Source organism: Rhincodon typus, chromosome 3 (genome assembly GCF_021869965.1).
Source record: "Rhincodon typus isolate 14 chromosome 3, sRhiTyp1.1, whole genome shotgun sequence".
Classification (NCBI taxonomy): Eukaryota; Metazoa; Chordata; class Chondrichthyes; order Orectolobiformes; family Rhincodontidae; genus Rhincodon; species Rhincodon typus.
This window is the reverse complement of record NC_063334.1, coordinates 92,950,607-92,967,137: the sequence shown is the minus strand read 5'-3', so window position 1 is coordinate 92,967,137 and position 16,531 is coordinate 92,950,607. Positions and strand designations below refer to the sequence as shown.

The following is a 16,531-nucleotide window of genomic DNA, read 5'->3' as shown; positions in this document are numbered from 1 at the left end:
AGATCGACTCCTTTTTTATGTAGTTAAAAAATATTCTCAAACTTCGAATTCATACTTTGAATAGCAACGTTAAAATAATTATTGTAGCTATGTTTTTATTAACTTCTTGAGTGAGATATAACTTTGAAATACAATTATGGTCTGCTATCAATCATTGATGTTGAAAAAGGAAATCAAGAAGTGATAATGTTTATCATTTGAAAAATTCATCCAACTGAGGTCTCCTTTTGACCATTCAATGCATTACAGATTCATATAACATCGTTAAAATAGTGATGTCCCAAAATACTTCTGATGTGAAGCAGTAAATGATGAAAGATTTAAGGATTTGTTGGACAGACTGGTTTTGAGGAAACATTTGAAAACCTGGAAATGTACAGAAGTTGAGGGAAAGCGTTCTAGAGAATAAAACTTACACAGCTAAAAGCTTTTTCTGAACTTCATTGGTTGTGAATTATCCTCTCGGAAAGCTCCAGTTCAGAACCACAATAGGATTTAGTTAAGATTGCACAAGCTTTCTGGGGGCGGCAAGGTGGCTCAGTGGTTAGCACTACTGCCTCACAGCACCAGAGACCCAGGTTCAATTCCACCCTCGAGCGACTGTCTGTGTGGAGTTTGCACACTCTCCCCATGTCTGCATGGTTTTCGTCCGGGTGCTCTGGTTTCCTCCCACAGTCCAAAGATGTGCAGGCTAGGTGACTTGGCCATGCTAAATTGCCCATAGTGTTCAGGGATGTGTAGATGAGGGGATGGGTCTGAAGGTTGGCGTGGACATGTTGGGCCGAAGGGCCTGTTTCCACACTGTAGGGATTCTACAAAAGCTCACTGATCAAATTCTTCAGGCTCATTTTCAGTCTTTAGAAAGAGGTTGACAAATGTATTTTGGCATTTTAAACAGTTCGCAGTGATTCCCTGCTGTATACAGCACAGAATAATTTGCCTTTGAAAGAAGCCTGGTTGAGATCAGTCAGAGTAGTAACAACAGAGTGAATCTGGAGGTCAACAGCAGCAGCATGGAGCTGAATCTAGGGTCGGAGCTCTGGAGCTGACGTCATGACTCAAAAAGTGACACAGGCTTGGCTGCTCAGGAATCAGAGACTGAGTGAGTAGTGCCTAGAGAGAGATAACGTACTTCCTTTTTGTAGGTGCAGTCTGGTGAGAATTGAGAGTGGGAGTGAGAGGCCTGAGTTTGGAGACTAGTGGATTAGGTTGTGTAATCAGTTTCTAGATTATTGTCTGTAGCTGATAAGGCTGACTTAGTTGATAAGGTTCACAATGGCAGAAGAACTCAGTCCCATGGAATGCTCTTCCTGCAATATGTGGGAAATGAGGGACATTCCCAGTGTTCTTTCTGGCTGCGTAGGCTGGAACTATGTTCAGCTGCAGCTCCTGATTTGGTGCATGGAGTGGCTGAAGCTGCAAATGGACTCACTGTGGAGCATCTGAGGCTAAGAATGTGGTTGATAACACATTCAGTGAGCTGGTCACCCACCAGTGAGGGCTACACAGACTGAGAAGAGTTGGGTGACCATCAGGAAGATGAGTAAGCGTGGGCAGGCTGTACAGGAGTACCCTGCGATCATTCCCGTCTCAAACAGGTTCACCGTTTTGGATACTGTTGGGAGTAAGCTGGGGAGGGATGGCCTCTCAGGGGAAAGCAGCAGCAGCACTGAGACTGGCTCTATTGAACAGGAGGGAGGATTGAAGTGTAAGTGAGCAGTTGTCATAGTCAGGGGCACAGACAGGAGTTACTGTGGCTGTTAGCAAGACTTCAGAGTGGTGCGTTGCCTCTCTGGTACCAGGCTCTGAGCTGGCAGAGGATATTCTCAAGAGGGAGGGTGAGCAGCTAGATACTGTGGTCCATATTGGTACCAATGACATAGGCAGAAACAGAGAAGAAATCCTGCAAAGAAAGTTCAGGGAGTTAGGTAGGAAGCTGAAAAGCAAGAAGATTAGGTTGCAGTCTTGGGATTATTTCCTTTGCCATCTGCCATTGAGGCTAGGAACAGGAAGACAGAACAATTAAGCATGTTGCTAAGGGCTGGTGTAGGAGGGAGGGCTTCTGGTGTGTGGATCATTGAGATATATTCTGGGGCAGGTGGGACCCCTGCACAAGAAGGACAGGTTGTACCTAAACTGGAGGGGGAACCAATATTCTGGCAGGAAGGTTTGCTAATGTCACTTGGGAGGATTTGAACTAGTGTGTAAGGGGAGTGGGACCGAGGAGTCTGCAACAAAGACCACTAAGACTAAGAGGAAGAACAGGCGAGGACTGGCGGTCTGAGGTGTATTTGTTTTAATGTGAGGAGTATGACAGGTAAGGCAGATGAACTTAGAACTTGGATTATTACATATAACTAAGATGTAGCTATTACAGAGACTTGGTTGAGAGAGGGACATGACTGGCAGCTTAACGTTCCGTGATTTAGATGTTTCAGGCAAGATAAGAGGGAGATGTTAAAGAGGCGGGGGAGTTGTGTAACTGGTAAGGGAGAATATCATGGTTGTACTGAGGGAGGACACCTTGGAGGGCTCATCCAGCAAGACCTTTTGGATAGAGGTCAGGAATAGGCAGGGTGCAATCACTTTGATGGGATTGCACTACAGGCCTCCCAACAGCCAATGGGAGATAGAGGAACAGATGTGTGGATAGATTATGGAAAAATATAAAAACAACAGGGTTGTTGTGGTGTGTGATTTTAACTTTCCTTGTATTAACTGGGACTTGCTTAGTGCCTGGGGCTTGCATGGGGATGAACTTGTCAGGTGGCTAAGACAGTTTTTTGAAATGCTAATAGTCCAACTAAGGAAGGGGCCATACTAGACCTGGTATTGGGGACTCAGCCAGCCAGGTGATCAAAATTTCAGTGAGGGTGTATTTTGGGAACAGTGACTATATTTCTCTAAGTTTTAGGTTACTTGTGGATAAGGATAAAAGTATTCCTCAGGTGAAAGTACTAAATTAAGAGAAGTCTAACTATGACAATCTTTAGACAGGAACTGGGGAATGTAGATTGGAGGCAGCTATTTGAGGGTGATGCCACATTTGGCAGATGGGAATCTTTTACAGGCCAGTTGATTTGAGTTCAGAAACAGCATGTTCTTATGAAAATGAACGATAAGGATGGCAAGACTCAGGAACCGTGGATGACAGGAGAAATCGAGAGCTTAGTCAAAAAGAAAAAGGAGGAAACTGAAGACAGAAAGACCCCTTGAAGAATACAACGATAACAGGAAAGAACTCAAATGAGGAATTAAGAGGACTAAAAAGGGCTATGAAATGTCTTTACCCAACAGGATTAAAGAAATCCCAAAGCTTTCTTTAGATATATATAAGGAGCAAGAGGGTAGCTAGGGAACGTGTAAGTCCACGTAAGGACAAAGGAAGGAATTTATGTGTGGAGCCAGAGGTAGTGGGTGAGGTCCTTAATGAATACTTTCCATCGGTATTCACAAAGGAAAAGGACATGGTGGATGGTGAGTCTCGGGAGAGCATGTTGAAACTATTGGACATGTCAAAAAAAACAGAAAGTGTTGGGTGTTTTAAAAAGCATTGAGTTAGGCCCCAGGACATGAAAGGATCTATCCCAGAAGACTGAGGGAGGCAGGTGAGGAAGTTTCTGGGGCCTTGTACAAAGCCCTTGTATAGTCACAGGAGAGTTCCTGGAGGAATGGGGAATAGCCAACATTGTTTCTTTGTTTGAGAAGGGCAACAGGGGTAATCCGGGAAATTACAGGCCTGTCAGCCTTACTTCAGTTGTAGGCAAAATTGCTGGAGAACATTCGGAGGTATATGAACTTACTCACATTTAGAAAAATATGGACTTATTAGTGAGAGGCAGCATAGCTTTGTCTGGTTTTTTTGAGGAAATGACGCAGATGATGGATAAAGGTTATTTGGTAGATGTTGTCCACATGGACTTTAGCAAGGCCTTTGACAAGGTTCCACGTGGCAGGGTGATACAAAAGGTGAAGTCACATGGGATTAGCGGTGAGCTCCTAAGGTGAACTGGCTTGGTCACGGAAGGAAGAGAGCGGTGTTGGAAAAGTGTTTTTCTGACTGGAGATCTGTGACCAGTTGTGTTCCACTGTTGTTCCCCAGTGTTATAATATATGGAAGTGATTTGGAAGAGAATGTAGGTGGTTTGATTAGTAAGTTTGCGGATGATATAAAATTGGGGGAGCTGCAGATAGTGAGAAGGATTGCCAGAGGTTACAGCAGGATATAGACAGGCTTGACAAATGGGCAGAAAAATGGTGGTCCGAGTTTATCCAGAAAAGTCAGAATGATGCATTTTGGGAGATCTCACACAGGAGGGAAATATACAGTAAGTGGCAGAACCCTTAGCAGCACTAACATACAGAGGAATTTCGGTATACAGGTCCACAGTTCCCTGAAAATGGCAACACAATGGATAAGGCAGTCAAGGAGGCATATGGCATGCTCGACTTCATCACTCAGGGCATAAAGTATGAAAATTGCCAAGTCAAGTCGCAGCTCTACAGAACTTTAGTTAGACCACGTTGGAATATTGTGTACAGTTTTGGTTGCCACACTGCCAGAAGGATGTGGAGACTTTGGAGAGGGCACAGAAAAGGTTTACCAAGATGTTGTCTGGTTTGAAGGGCATTAGCTATGGGACAGATTGAACAAACTCGGGTCATTTTCACTTGAATAGCACAGGTTAAGGGTGACCTGATAGAAGTTTACAAAATTGTGAGAGGCATGGATTGAATGGATAGTCAATGTCTTTTTCCCAAGGTGAAAATGTCAATTATGAGGGGACATAGGTTTAAGATAAAAGGGGGCCAAGTTTAAAGGAGACATAAGAGGCAATTTATTTACAAATAGGTAGTAAGTGCCTGGAATATGCTGCCAGAGGAGGTGGTGGAGGCAGATATAATAGCATTGTTTAAGAGGCATCTTGACAGATATATGAATAGGCAGGGAACAGATGGATACAGATCACATAGAGACAAAAGGTTTTCAGTTTAGAAAGGCATCATCAGTCAGCATAGTCTTGGTGGGCCAAAGGGCCATTCCTGTGCACTACTGTTGTTTGTTCTCTTTGGTTTTTGTCTTTAAGTAGAATCAATTGTACCTCATTTCTCCTCTCCACAAACAGACAGACGGACAATAAGCAGGGCTGGTTGCACACCTGACTCATATGAAGAAGCTGTCAGCACCAATCTTAAGTGATCTACGATCACATTAACAGGTATGCGTAGTATTCCGCACCTCCTACTCTCCCAAAGCCCATTTTAAGACACTATTCATCTTCTGTGATCATAATTTAATCAAGTTTATTTTATATACTTGCAAAAAAAACAGAAAGTGAGTTTCAGTAATGGTGACCATGACAATCCTATATTGTTGTAAAATCCCATCTGGCTCATTAATGTTCTTTACAGAGTAAACTGCCATCCTCACTGGGTCTGGCCTACACATGACTCCAGATCCACAACAATGAGATTTGGCTCTTAACTGCCTTCTGAAATTTTCTTTATTCATTTACGGGATGAGGGTATCACTGGCTAGGCAGCATTTATTGCCTATCCCTAATTGTTCAGAGGGCAGTTAAGAGTCAACCACATTGCTCAGGGTCTAGAGTCACAAGTAAGCCAGGCCAGGTAAGGATGGCAGTTTCCTTCCAAAAAGGACATTAGTGAACCAGATGGGTTTTCCCTCTGACAATTGGCAATGGATTCATGGTCATCGTTAGATTCTTAATTCCAGATATTTATTGAACTCAAATTCCACCATCTGCTATGGCGGGATTCAAACCTGGCTCCCCAGAATGTTATCTGAGTCAACAGTCCAACGATAATACCACGAGGCCATCGCCTCCCCTGGCCTAGAGAGCCACTCAAATCAAGGTCAATTTGTGATGGGCAAAAAATACCCACTTGCCATGAAAGGAAATTGCATTACCTGCAAGACACAGTGCGATTGGCTGTCCAGCATACAGAACAGGGCCACTACTCAAAATCTCTTCAACCATATAGGGTGGAGGCATAAATGTATTAGATCCAGGTATATCGCTTGCTTGAAGCACCTATAAAAGTGAGAGAAGAAATTAATTAATTCAAAGACTTTTGGTGATCTTTTGCTGATGAGGGTAATGCCTGTGAATGGAATATTTTTCCTGCCCTTTACTGCAATCATAGATTCTCATGCTTGATTTTACATCAGTCACTGAAAGTCAAAGTGCCCTCTAAATTGCCCAGCACTCTCATTATTATGACATAAATCTTATGCCATGCATTGACTTCGACTTTGAAGGGGATGGATCGAGAGAGACTTTCAGTTCCTTGTTGCTATCAAATCAATTTCTTTTTAGTTCTCTGTCTTACTGCTCAAAAACCGTTGCCTGAAAATATAGTTCCTTTACGAATTCTGGTATCTGATGTCATTATTTTCAAACCGGATAATCTACAGGCAATCTTCATCACAAAACGTAGCTTCCAAAAAGCAGATTTGAGTTTCATAATAATATTAATTTCAGCCCAGTCTGGTCCTTGTTTACTGATGGTTTCATGACCTTGGCTAAACTTGGTCAGGTGATCACAGCAGCCATTTTAGGTCAGTGTCTGTTATTTTTACAAGTCATTTAAGTCACAAAAAGACTTGGTTATGACAATCAGATAATGAATGCTGAACATTGATAGTCGATGTTTACCACTATCTGATGGATGTGTTCGTAAGTTTCCTGCTAGTTCAGCTCTTTTTATGGGATAAACATTGGAAACAGCAAGGGGATTTTTAGACATTGGATTTACTCCAGTGCCCCTAACAGTAGAAGGAGAGCTGCTGTAGTGTAGTGACAAGTTTTCCCCTTAACTGGAAGAGAAATATCTTGCCAAACTCTGGAACTTTCTACACAGAATTTAAGTTAAGCGTCTTAAATGTTGTTGGATATCTTAAACAGTTCCCTGTAACATCAAGTAAAATTTGGATTCTCTATCAGAAACAAGGTGATACTTCATTTTGCCAGAACTATCAATGTTGTAATTGATTTCCCATCAAATGTCAATAACATTTTCAGTTCTTTAATGAACTTTTGTATAATTTAGAAAATATATTGTCTTATATAATCTTCTACATCCAAACTCAGGAACGCATCTCCACACAATCATCACTTAAGAGGTACATTATTGAAAACACTTATAACATCTTAAACAAAAAAACAAGAGAACTGTGGATTCTGGAAAATAGAAACAGAAACAGAAGTTGCTGAAAAAACACAGCAGGTCTGGCAGTATCTGTGGAGAGATATCAGAGTTAATGTTTCAATCCAGTGACCTTTCTTCAGAGCAAGAAAAGTCACTGGACCCAAAATGTTAACTCTGATTTCTCTCCACTTATAACATCCTGGTCACTACAATCTAGCTGAAATTTGGTAAAACGACTATCTAAAGGACAATAATATTCTCAGTTGGTCCCTTTCCTTCAGGGAGAGTTAGACCTTTACACCCATTCCTGAATGTGCATGAATGTCTTGCTCAAGCTTAAATGATAGGGATCATATGGGGAGTAGGTTTGATCTAAAATAGTCCTACACAGGGTTTAGGATGAGAATCCAATTTGGGGAGGGGGCATGGTGGGATGACAATTTTAAAATCAATGCATTGCCAGACTGGAAACCAATGTAGGTCAGTCAACACAAGGAAGATGAAAAAATGAGATTTTGCACAAAACAGGCGGCAAAGGTTTGGATGAGCACAAGTTGATGTGGGGCAGAAGATGAAAGGCCAGCTAGGGGTGTACTAAAACAGTCAGGTCTTGATTTAACATAGGGATGACTGAAGGTTTTAGCTGCAGATGAGTGGAGGCAAAAGTACTGATGGGCAATGTTACTCTGGTTGGTTACATGTTGCAGCCATATGAAAGAAATGTCTCTAAGTTCACTCTGAGCAAGTTTGAGGTTTCAATGAAAGTCTTTGTCATTGACAAAAACCAAGAGTTGATTTTTTGTAAATGTTTTGGGTTGTTTCTTACAAATTATCAATGCAAAGTTTAATGAAGAAAGGTGAAGAATACAAAGTTTTTGATAACCACCCCATCATTCTCCATGGCAATAGTAAGGTGGTAGCACAAATTGCAATAGTGACATCAAGCAACACTTGCTCGTTGATGTTCAATTCAGGCTCTCACAGAACCACACTGTTTCGGACTTCATCGCAGCTTTCATCTTGATATGAACTGAATGCTATGAAAGAACTGCAGTATTTGTCCAAACATTGTACCAAGAAACTCTACAGTTGCCTAAATTTCCACTTGACAACTCTTTAGACTGGAGTGGTTGAAAAACTGGTTTGGGCACAGAAAACTGAAGTTATTTAGCATCACAGAACCAATCTCTGCTGTGATGAACATCAGAAAAAAAAATGGAGCCTTCTGTTTAAGCCCCAGGTCATCATTGTAGAGATTTATCAGAGTGACATCTTTGGTCCAATCATCTTCATGTACTTTAACAACTGAATTCCTTCTAATTTAAGGTCAAGAGTGGGGTTGGTTCCTCTACAATGCTCAGTTCCAACTACAAAATTTTCAAATGTACAGCAGACTATTCCAATCTTATCAGTTAACATCTGCCTCGCAAAAGTGCTACGCAATGACAACCTCTGATAAGAAAATGTGCATCGCTCCCTGACCATCCAATAACAATATCAGTACCAAAGAGTATACCAACAACAGTCAGAGATCACTGATGATCAGAAATTGAAATGGATTAGCCAGAGTGCACTAGGACACAGTCTGGGTACTCTGCAAAGTGTGGCTCACTTTCTGGCACCAGAAAGTCTCTTCATCATCTTCAATGCTGAACTTGAAAGTCCAAAAGAATATGCAACATTCATCTGGATTTAGTAATATCTGAAGCCCACCAATATTCAGGGCACTAATGTAAAGTAGACTGGCAGCCTAGCCAGTGGGCCACCAGAAAAAGAGAGCTGCAATATGTGTCATTTATAGGAAGAACTGCAACGGTTCACAATTTGACAGTTCCCTCCCAGTGCAACCTGAACCTCCAAAAAGAGCAATGGCAGCCACAAGTTTCCTTCCATATCTCACAAGTTCCTAATTTGGATTTATATCATCATTCCTCCAAAGTCCCTGGTTGAAATTCCACACCTAGCATGGCTGTGAGTGCATCAGCAGCTCAGGCATTGTATTAGCTTCAGGAGACGGTTGACCATCATCTCACAGGGCAACCAGGAGTGGGCAATAAATCCAACCTTGCCAGTTTCACTCGCTCCCTGAGAACAACTTGGAAAAAGAAACTTCTTTACTTGCACAGGAATCTTAGTTTTATAGATTTGATAAAGGTTTTAAAAACTCCTAAAATATCATGATCAAAGCAACAAAACCTCAGAGGTGCTGGCTGCCCTTCTGTGTCAATTCAGCAATTGTTGCTTGATTTCAGGTTTACAGCATTTGCAGTTTTCCTTATTTTTTGTTTTAAAAAGTTAACACATTATATTTAAGCTGACTGTACTGGAGATGAGTTAAACGATGTGCTTCACAGATAGCTTTAATTACTTACTGCAACAGCACCAGGCACATTCATAGCTGCCGTACTGTCAATGTGGTTGATGGTTGCATTTCCTTCTGTGCTCAGCACAAACATTGCAAATAACTCATTTGGAAGAGGCAGCAAGTCGTTGATAAACTCAGCTTCACCAGAAGTCTGGATGCAAAACAAAGGAAATACATAATTAAAATTGCTCCAGTATTCAAAGGACTTGGACAATTTACCAGATTGATCTGGCAATGAACACAAAAGAAATCCCAGGATCTGCGTTATTTGTCATTTTTTATTTAAAAAATCCTGAAGTAGTCTGTCCAAATGCAGCAAAACCTGAATAATCCCCAGGCTTGAGCTGGTAAGTGGCAAGCAACATATACACCACACAAGGTCTAGATTTCCAACAAGAGAGAATCCAAGCATCAGCCTTTGGCATTCAATGGAATTACCATTGTTGAATTATCCATTATCAAAATCCTTGGGACTACCATTGACCAGAAACTCTAATGGGCTCACCACATAAACAGAGTAGCTACACGAGCAGGTCAGAGGTTAGGAATACTGCAGTGAGTAGCTTACCTCCTGATTCCCCAAAGCCTCTCCACCATCTGCAAGGCACAGTCTTGCCCGGATGGATGCACCTCCAAACACACTCAATAAGCTTGACACCATCCAGGACAAAGCCACTTGATTGTCACTACATCCACAAATATCCACTTCCTCCACCACTGATCACACTCTCGCTGCCAGGGCGGCACGGTGGCTCAGTGGTTAGCATTGCTGCCTCATAGCATCAGGGACCTGGGTTCGATTCCAACCTCAGGCAGCTGTCTGTGTGGAGTTTACACGTTCTCCCCATGTCTGTGTGGGTTTCCTCTGGGTGCTCTGGTTTCCTCCCACAGTCCAAAGATGTGCAGGCTAGGTGGATTGCCCATGCTAAATTACCCCATAGGTTCAGGGATGCGTAGCTTAGGTGACTTATGGGAGAATGGGTCCGGGTGGGACGCTCTGTGCGTCAGTATGCACTTGTTGGGCCTGTTTCCACACTGAAGTGATTCTATGATATACAGAAGCAGCACAGTGTACCATTTACAAGTTGCGCTGCAGAAATTTGCTAAGGTTCCTTAGACAGCTCTTTTCACACTTACAATAGATAATATGGGAACACCACCATCTGAAAGTTCCCCTCCAAGCCACTCATCATTCTGTATAATTAACATATCACTATTCCTTCAATGTTGCTGGGTCAAGATGCTGGAACTCCATTCCTAACATCATTGTGGCGTATACATTACAAAAGACAGCTCACCGCCACCTTCTCAAGGGAAACTGGGAATGGACACTAAACAATGGCCAGCAAACCCCACATCCTGTGAATTAATATAAAAAATACAAAAACTTTTCTAAAGACTTGCTTATGAGGCAGCAGGACAGGCTGATGCTACAGGAGTTAGAGTCCTCCAACAGCTTAAAGGGGTAAGAAGCATGAAGTACAAGAATGTGCTTCCTCCAGATATTATTGATGTTCTTGCCAGTGATAACTAATTTTTGCATTTTAAGGTAATTGATGTGTTATGCTTCCACTAGCAAGCCAGGGTATCCCATGTATTCTAACACCTAAGGTAAGATAATAATAGAGATTACTGCATACAAAATTATGGAGTAAAACATGTTAGTAAAATAGTGGGATGAAATTTCTGCAACACATCCTACCTCAGGTTTGTACTCTAATATACAACACAAAAACAGAGGTTGCTTGAAAAGCTCCGCAGGTCTGGCAGCATCTGTGAAGAGAAATCAGAGTTAATGTTTCGGGTCCAGTGACCCTTCCTCAGAACTGATGGTAGCTAGGAAAATGTCAGTTTATATGCAGAAGATAGGGTGGGGGGAGGGGTTAAGGCGGGGATAGAGCCCAAAGAGAGGAGAACAACATTGGACAGACAGGAATAGATAATAACTTTGCTAGGAGGGTGAATAGCTGTTAATGGAGACTGTTAGCAGCTAACAATAGATAGTGTGTAATGGCAGGCTATGTGGTAACAAGGCCTGGTGTGTGGGGTAGGGGGCTAGGACATGGGAGAGTTCAGGCCCTAAAATTATTGAACTCAATATTGAGTCTGAAGGGCTGCAGGGTCCCCAAGCGGAAAATGTGGTGTTGTTTTTCCAGCTTGTACTGAGCTTCTTTGGAACACTGCAGCAAGCCTGAGACAGAGATGTTGGCCAGGGAACAGGGTGGTGTATTAAAGTGGCAGGCAATTGGAAGCTCAGAGTCTTTTTTGCGAGCAGAACGTAGCTGTTCCACAAAGGTGTCACCCAGTCTATGCTTTGTTTCCCCAATGTAGAGGAGACCACATTGTGAGCAGTGAATGCATAGACTAGATTCTGGGAAGCACAGGTAAAGTGCTACTTCACCTGGAAGGTATGTTTGGGCTTTTGGATACTGAAGAGGGAGCACGTAAATGGGCAGGTGTTACACTTATAGCGGTTGCACAGGAAAGTGCCATGGGGCATGGGGCTTGGGAGTTGGGGCGGAGGGGCGTGTGGTGGTTGTTGGGAGTGTAAGAGGAGTGGACCAGGATGTCCCAGAGGAAGCAGTGGATGAGGATCAGGTAAGGATAAGGGGAACCCTGTCACTGTTGCAGGAGGGAAGAGAGGGGGGTGAGGGGGGAAGTGCGGGTGATGGATCCAACCCAGTTCGACAAGGACATTCCCCAGCACTGATATCGATAGGACCATCACCCCCTGTCATCCTTCCCACAACAGCGATAGGGTTCCCTCTGACCTTACCTACCATCCCACCAGTATCTACATCCTGAAGATCATCAGACGCCATTTCCGCCACTTCCAGCTAGACGCCACCACCAGACACATATTCCCCTCCCCTCCCTTGTCCGCCTTCTGCAGGGACCGTTCCCTCCGGGACACCCTGGTCCACTCTTCCTTCACCTCCAACACACCCCAACAGCCCCACAGCACCTTCGCCTGAAGCTGACATGGGTGTAACACCTGCTCATTTACCTCCTCCCTCCTCCGTATCCAAGGGGCCCAAGCATACCTTGCAGGTGATGCAGCACTTCACACAATCTAGTCTACTGCATTCGCTGCACACAATGTGGTCTCCTCTACATTGGGGAAATGAAGTGTAGACTGGGTGACCGCTTCGCAGAACATCTATGTTCTGCCCGCAAAAAAGACCCTGAGCTTCCAGTTGTCTGCCACTTTAATGCACCACCCTGTTCTCTGGCCAACATCTCTGTCTCTGGCTTGCTGCAGTGTTCCAGCAAAGTTCAACGCAAGCTGGAGGAACAACACCTCATTTTCCGCTTGGGGACCCTACAATCCTTCGAACTCAATATCGAGTTGAATAATTTTTGGGCTTGAACTCTTCCATGTCTTAGCCCCCTACCCGACACACCGGGCTTTGTTATCACAGTCTGCCATTACACACTACCTATTGTTGGTCGCTAATAGTGCCCATTAACAACTATTCACCCTCCTAGCAAGGTTGTTATTTATTCTTTTGTCTGTCCAACTGCTCTTCTCTCTCTGTGTGCTCCAACCCCAACTGTCCCCTATCTTCTGCATATAAACTAACATCTTCCTAGCTGCCATCAGTTCTAAGGAAGGGTCACCAGACCCAAAAGTTAATTCTGATTTCTCTTCACAGGTGCTGCCAGACCTGCTTTGCTTTTCCAGGAACTTCCCTTTTTATTTCTGATTTATAGCATCTGCAGTACTTTTGGTTTTTATACTCTAATATGACAAAATATAGCTGCCTAATTAGAGCAAACACAAGCAAAGCTGAACCTTTGTCAATTTAATGTATTGGAGTAATTTTGGCATAAATTAAATCAAAGGTTGCAGAACCCTCAGTTACTGAACTTTTTTTTTAAAAGTAAATGCTGTGTGATTATATCCGATATATAATGGATCCATATGTGTGCACCTAATTCACAAACAGGCACCAATCTTTGGATCTGCTTCTGAACATGTTCCAAGCTATTTAAAAAGAATTCTCCACATTAAACTATGGCGGCTTGGGAAAATAATCTTAGTTGAATGATGCCATAGCTTTAAAAAAGGCAAGAAATTCCAAATGAGCTACTTTGGAAGGTCCTTACAATTTGAATTCTTTGCAGAGCATAGCAACATGTCCATCCCTGATGCACTCTCTGGTATTTCTTTTCAACAAAACAGAAAGCTCAAAGTGACTTTTTGTTCTGCCCCCTTAAAGCCCCAGGATTGCATAATAATTCAATGCTGCATTGTCTCATCCTAAAATCATAGTGATAATAAAGTATTCTGCTTATCTTGACAATTGTTGTAACACAGTCAGATGCATTTTATTTCAAAAACCAATCAGTACCATTGGCACTTTGCAAGAATTTGCCACTTGTTTCAAGTAGAACAGCAGCAGTGTGGTTATGCAACATTTGGGACCTTTACACATGTAGTTGACAGAAACTGTCACTTTTTTTTAAAAAAATGGATAATAGAATTACAATGCAATTTCTTGGGAGTTTGAAAATCACCAGAAGCAAGATCAGGATATTTTATTCAGATCACTTGGTTTACTCCAGTGTACAAATCAATCTATTTTTATTGGACAATAAATCTACATGCCAATGTACAACATGCATACATCAAACAGAGAACAAATTGAAATTCTACCTGCTTGTGGGCATTTAATTTTGGCATAGGCTTTGTCAAAAGATATTCCTCTGGTCTGCTGCTGAACGTTTGCTTTCCTGTGGATATAGGACGCTCCAAAGTACATATGGCACTCCGATTGCAAGGTGAAACTACACCTTCACTCAACAGAGACAGGAAAAACTGAAGAAAGTTTAAAGTGGATTTATTAGTCGGTAAACGAAAATAAGAAGTTCACAATGCCGTAACACTTTTAGATTCTTAGGAATAAAATTGGTCTATGCCAGCAGGACTAAAGGTCACAGAATTAATTAGATTCTCTTTAGAGACTCCTCTTTCTTAGTCTCTCTGTTACTTTTGTTTAGTTTGCAAATAAAAATTCTTCACAATATTTTCCAAGTCAATGAAAGATCAGCTCTGGCTTGCTATGCACTCATTTCTTGTGGCTATTGCAGACCAATTTCACCAATATAACATTTGAAATTAAGATGCTAAAAACTGACCAGTAATCTGGAATAAATAAGAACATAATCAACAAACCATTGGGAAGTGGACACCATAGTGGATGACTAAATTGGCCTTTCACCCCTACAACTTGAGTTGAATACCATTCAACCTGAACCTGGATAGATGAGTGGAGGAGATTTATCCACTACTGAAAGAAACATTTTACCAGGTCTTATTGCTTACCATTTCGGGATGAAATTCATCTTAAAATGCTTTTAAGAGTTGCCCACCTTATAGAAAAGTCCAAGTGCCAATGATTTCCTGTATTCTGCACTTGCAAGCAGTGGATTATCTTCATCAGGAATTATCTCCTTGTCAAGTGTTGTCAGGGCACCTGCAACCATCACTTTTAATAATTAATGCCCAGACAAAATGTGTTCCCAATGTTAAAAGACTTGTATTCTGCCTTGATCTTAAATGCTATAAATTAATAATACCGTATCAAAACATAAACTAGAAATCGAGAAACCATACTAATCAACTTCTTGTCATCTAAAGTGAGAGAAGGAGAAGGAAAAGAGGATGAAGCCAAAACAGGCGAAGAGGAGACGTCAGCATACAGAATGAGGTCAATCTCAGCCTTGAATAGACATAGTGACTCAGCTTCATCAGCCCTCTGTGGTAAATAATTCTCACAACTCTCTGACAGAATAAATTCTTCCTCATCTCTGACTTAAATGAGCAATCCCTTATTCTGAGATCATAAAATCACTACAGCTCAGATAGAGGCCATTTGGCCCATTGAGATTGCACTGAACCTCTGAAGAGCTGTGGTCTGACTAGTGCTTTGTACATTTTAATAAAATCTTCTTTCTTTCATACTCCATTTTCATTGAAATAAACACTGACATTTCTCATGCCTTCTCTACCACCTGCTGAATTTGGATGCTAGCTTTTGTGATTCGTGCACGAGGATTACTAATCCCTTTGCTCCGTGGCTTTCTGCAGTCCTTCTCTGTTTAACTATTATTCAATTCCTCAATTCTTCTTGCCAAAGTATATAATTCACATTTTCTCACATTACACTCCATTTGCCAAATTTTGCCATTCCCTCAACCTGCCTATATCCCTGTATAGACTTCTGGTGTCAGCCTCACCATGTACCATCCCACCTATTTTTGTGTCATCTGTAAATTCAGATAGTACATTCACTTTCACAAATATTGCAAATAATTGTGCCCATTGCAGTGATCCCTGTGGCACTCCAATAATGCTCCCTTTTGACGCAACTCTCTGTCTTTTATTAGTTATAAAATCCTCTACCCATGCTTATATAAATTACCCATAGGGATGTGTAGATTAGGTGGGTTATAGGGGGATGAGTCTGGGTGGGATGCTCTGAGGTTCGGTGTGGACTTGTTGGGCCGAAGGGCCTGTTTCCACACTGTAGGGATTCTATTCTGTTCTATTCTATATACAACGCCAAACAGGTAACCTAACTTGTGGTACCTTTTCAAATTCCTCTGAAAATCCAAATATATTACATCTACTGTTTTCCCTTTATCAATCTGCTTGTTACTTCCTCAAATAATTGTAATAAAGTTGTCAGGCACAAATCTCCCTACATGAAGCCATTCTAACTCTGCTTGATTATATTATGTATTTCTAAATAGTCTTACATACTTTATAATCAATTAACATTTTCCCAGTAACAGGTGTTAAGTGGCTTCTTGTTACCTGATTTCTTTTTTATCTCACTTCCTTTGCAAATAAAGGTGTTACATTGGCAGGAACTTTTCTGGTCATGAACTATCTCGGTATCAAACATCTGGGCATGGGTATAAAGAGATAACAAGGTGTAGAGCTGTATGAACACAGCAGGCCAAGCAGCATCAGAGCAGCAGGAA

General features: G+C 41.9%; 1 protein-coding gene across 1 annotated transcript in view; it reads right to left on the bottom strand.

The window, feature by feature from the left end:
- Positions 1-16,531, bottom strand: part of LOC109930681 (xanthine dehydrogenase-like) — a 95,383-nt gene that overhangs the window by 42,152 nt on the left and 36,700 nt on the right. Inside the window, exons 8-11 of the mRNA XM_048593777.1 lie at positions 14,915-15,018; positions 14,199-14,360; positions 9,546-9,689; positions 5,933-6,056 (exon numbers count right to left, since the gene is read on the bottom strand). Coding sequence (XP_048449734.1) covers positions 5,933-6,056; positions 9,546-9,689; positions 14,199-14,360; positions 14,915-15,018 — 534 coding nt within the window. The remainder of the gene's footprint in view (positions 1-5,932; positions 6,057-9,545; positions 9,690-14,198; positions 14,361-14,914; positions 15,019-16,531) is intronic.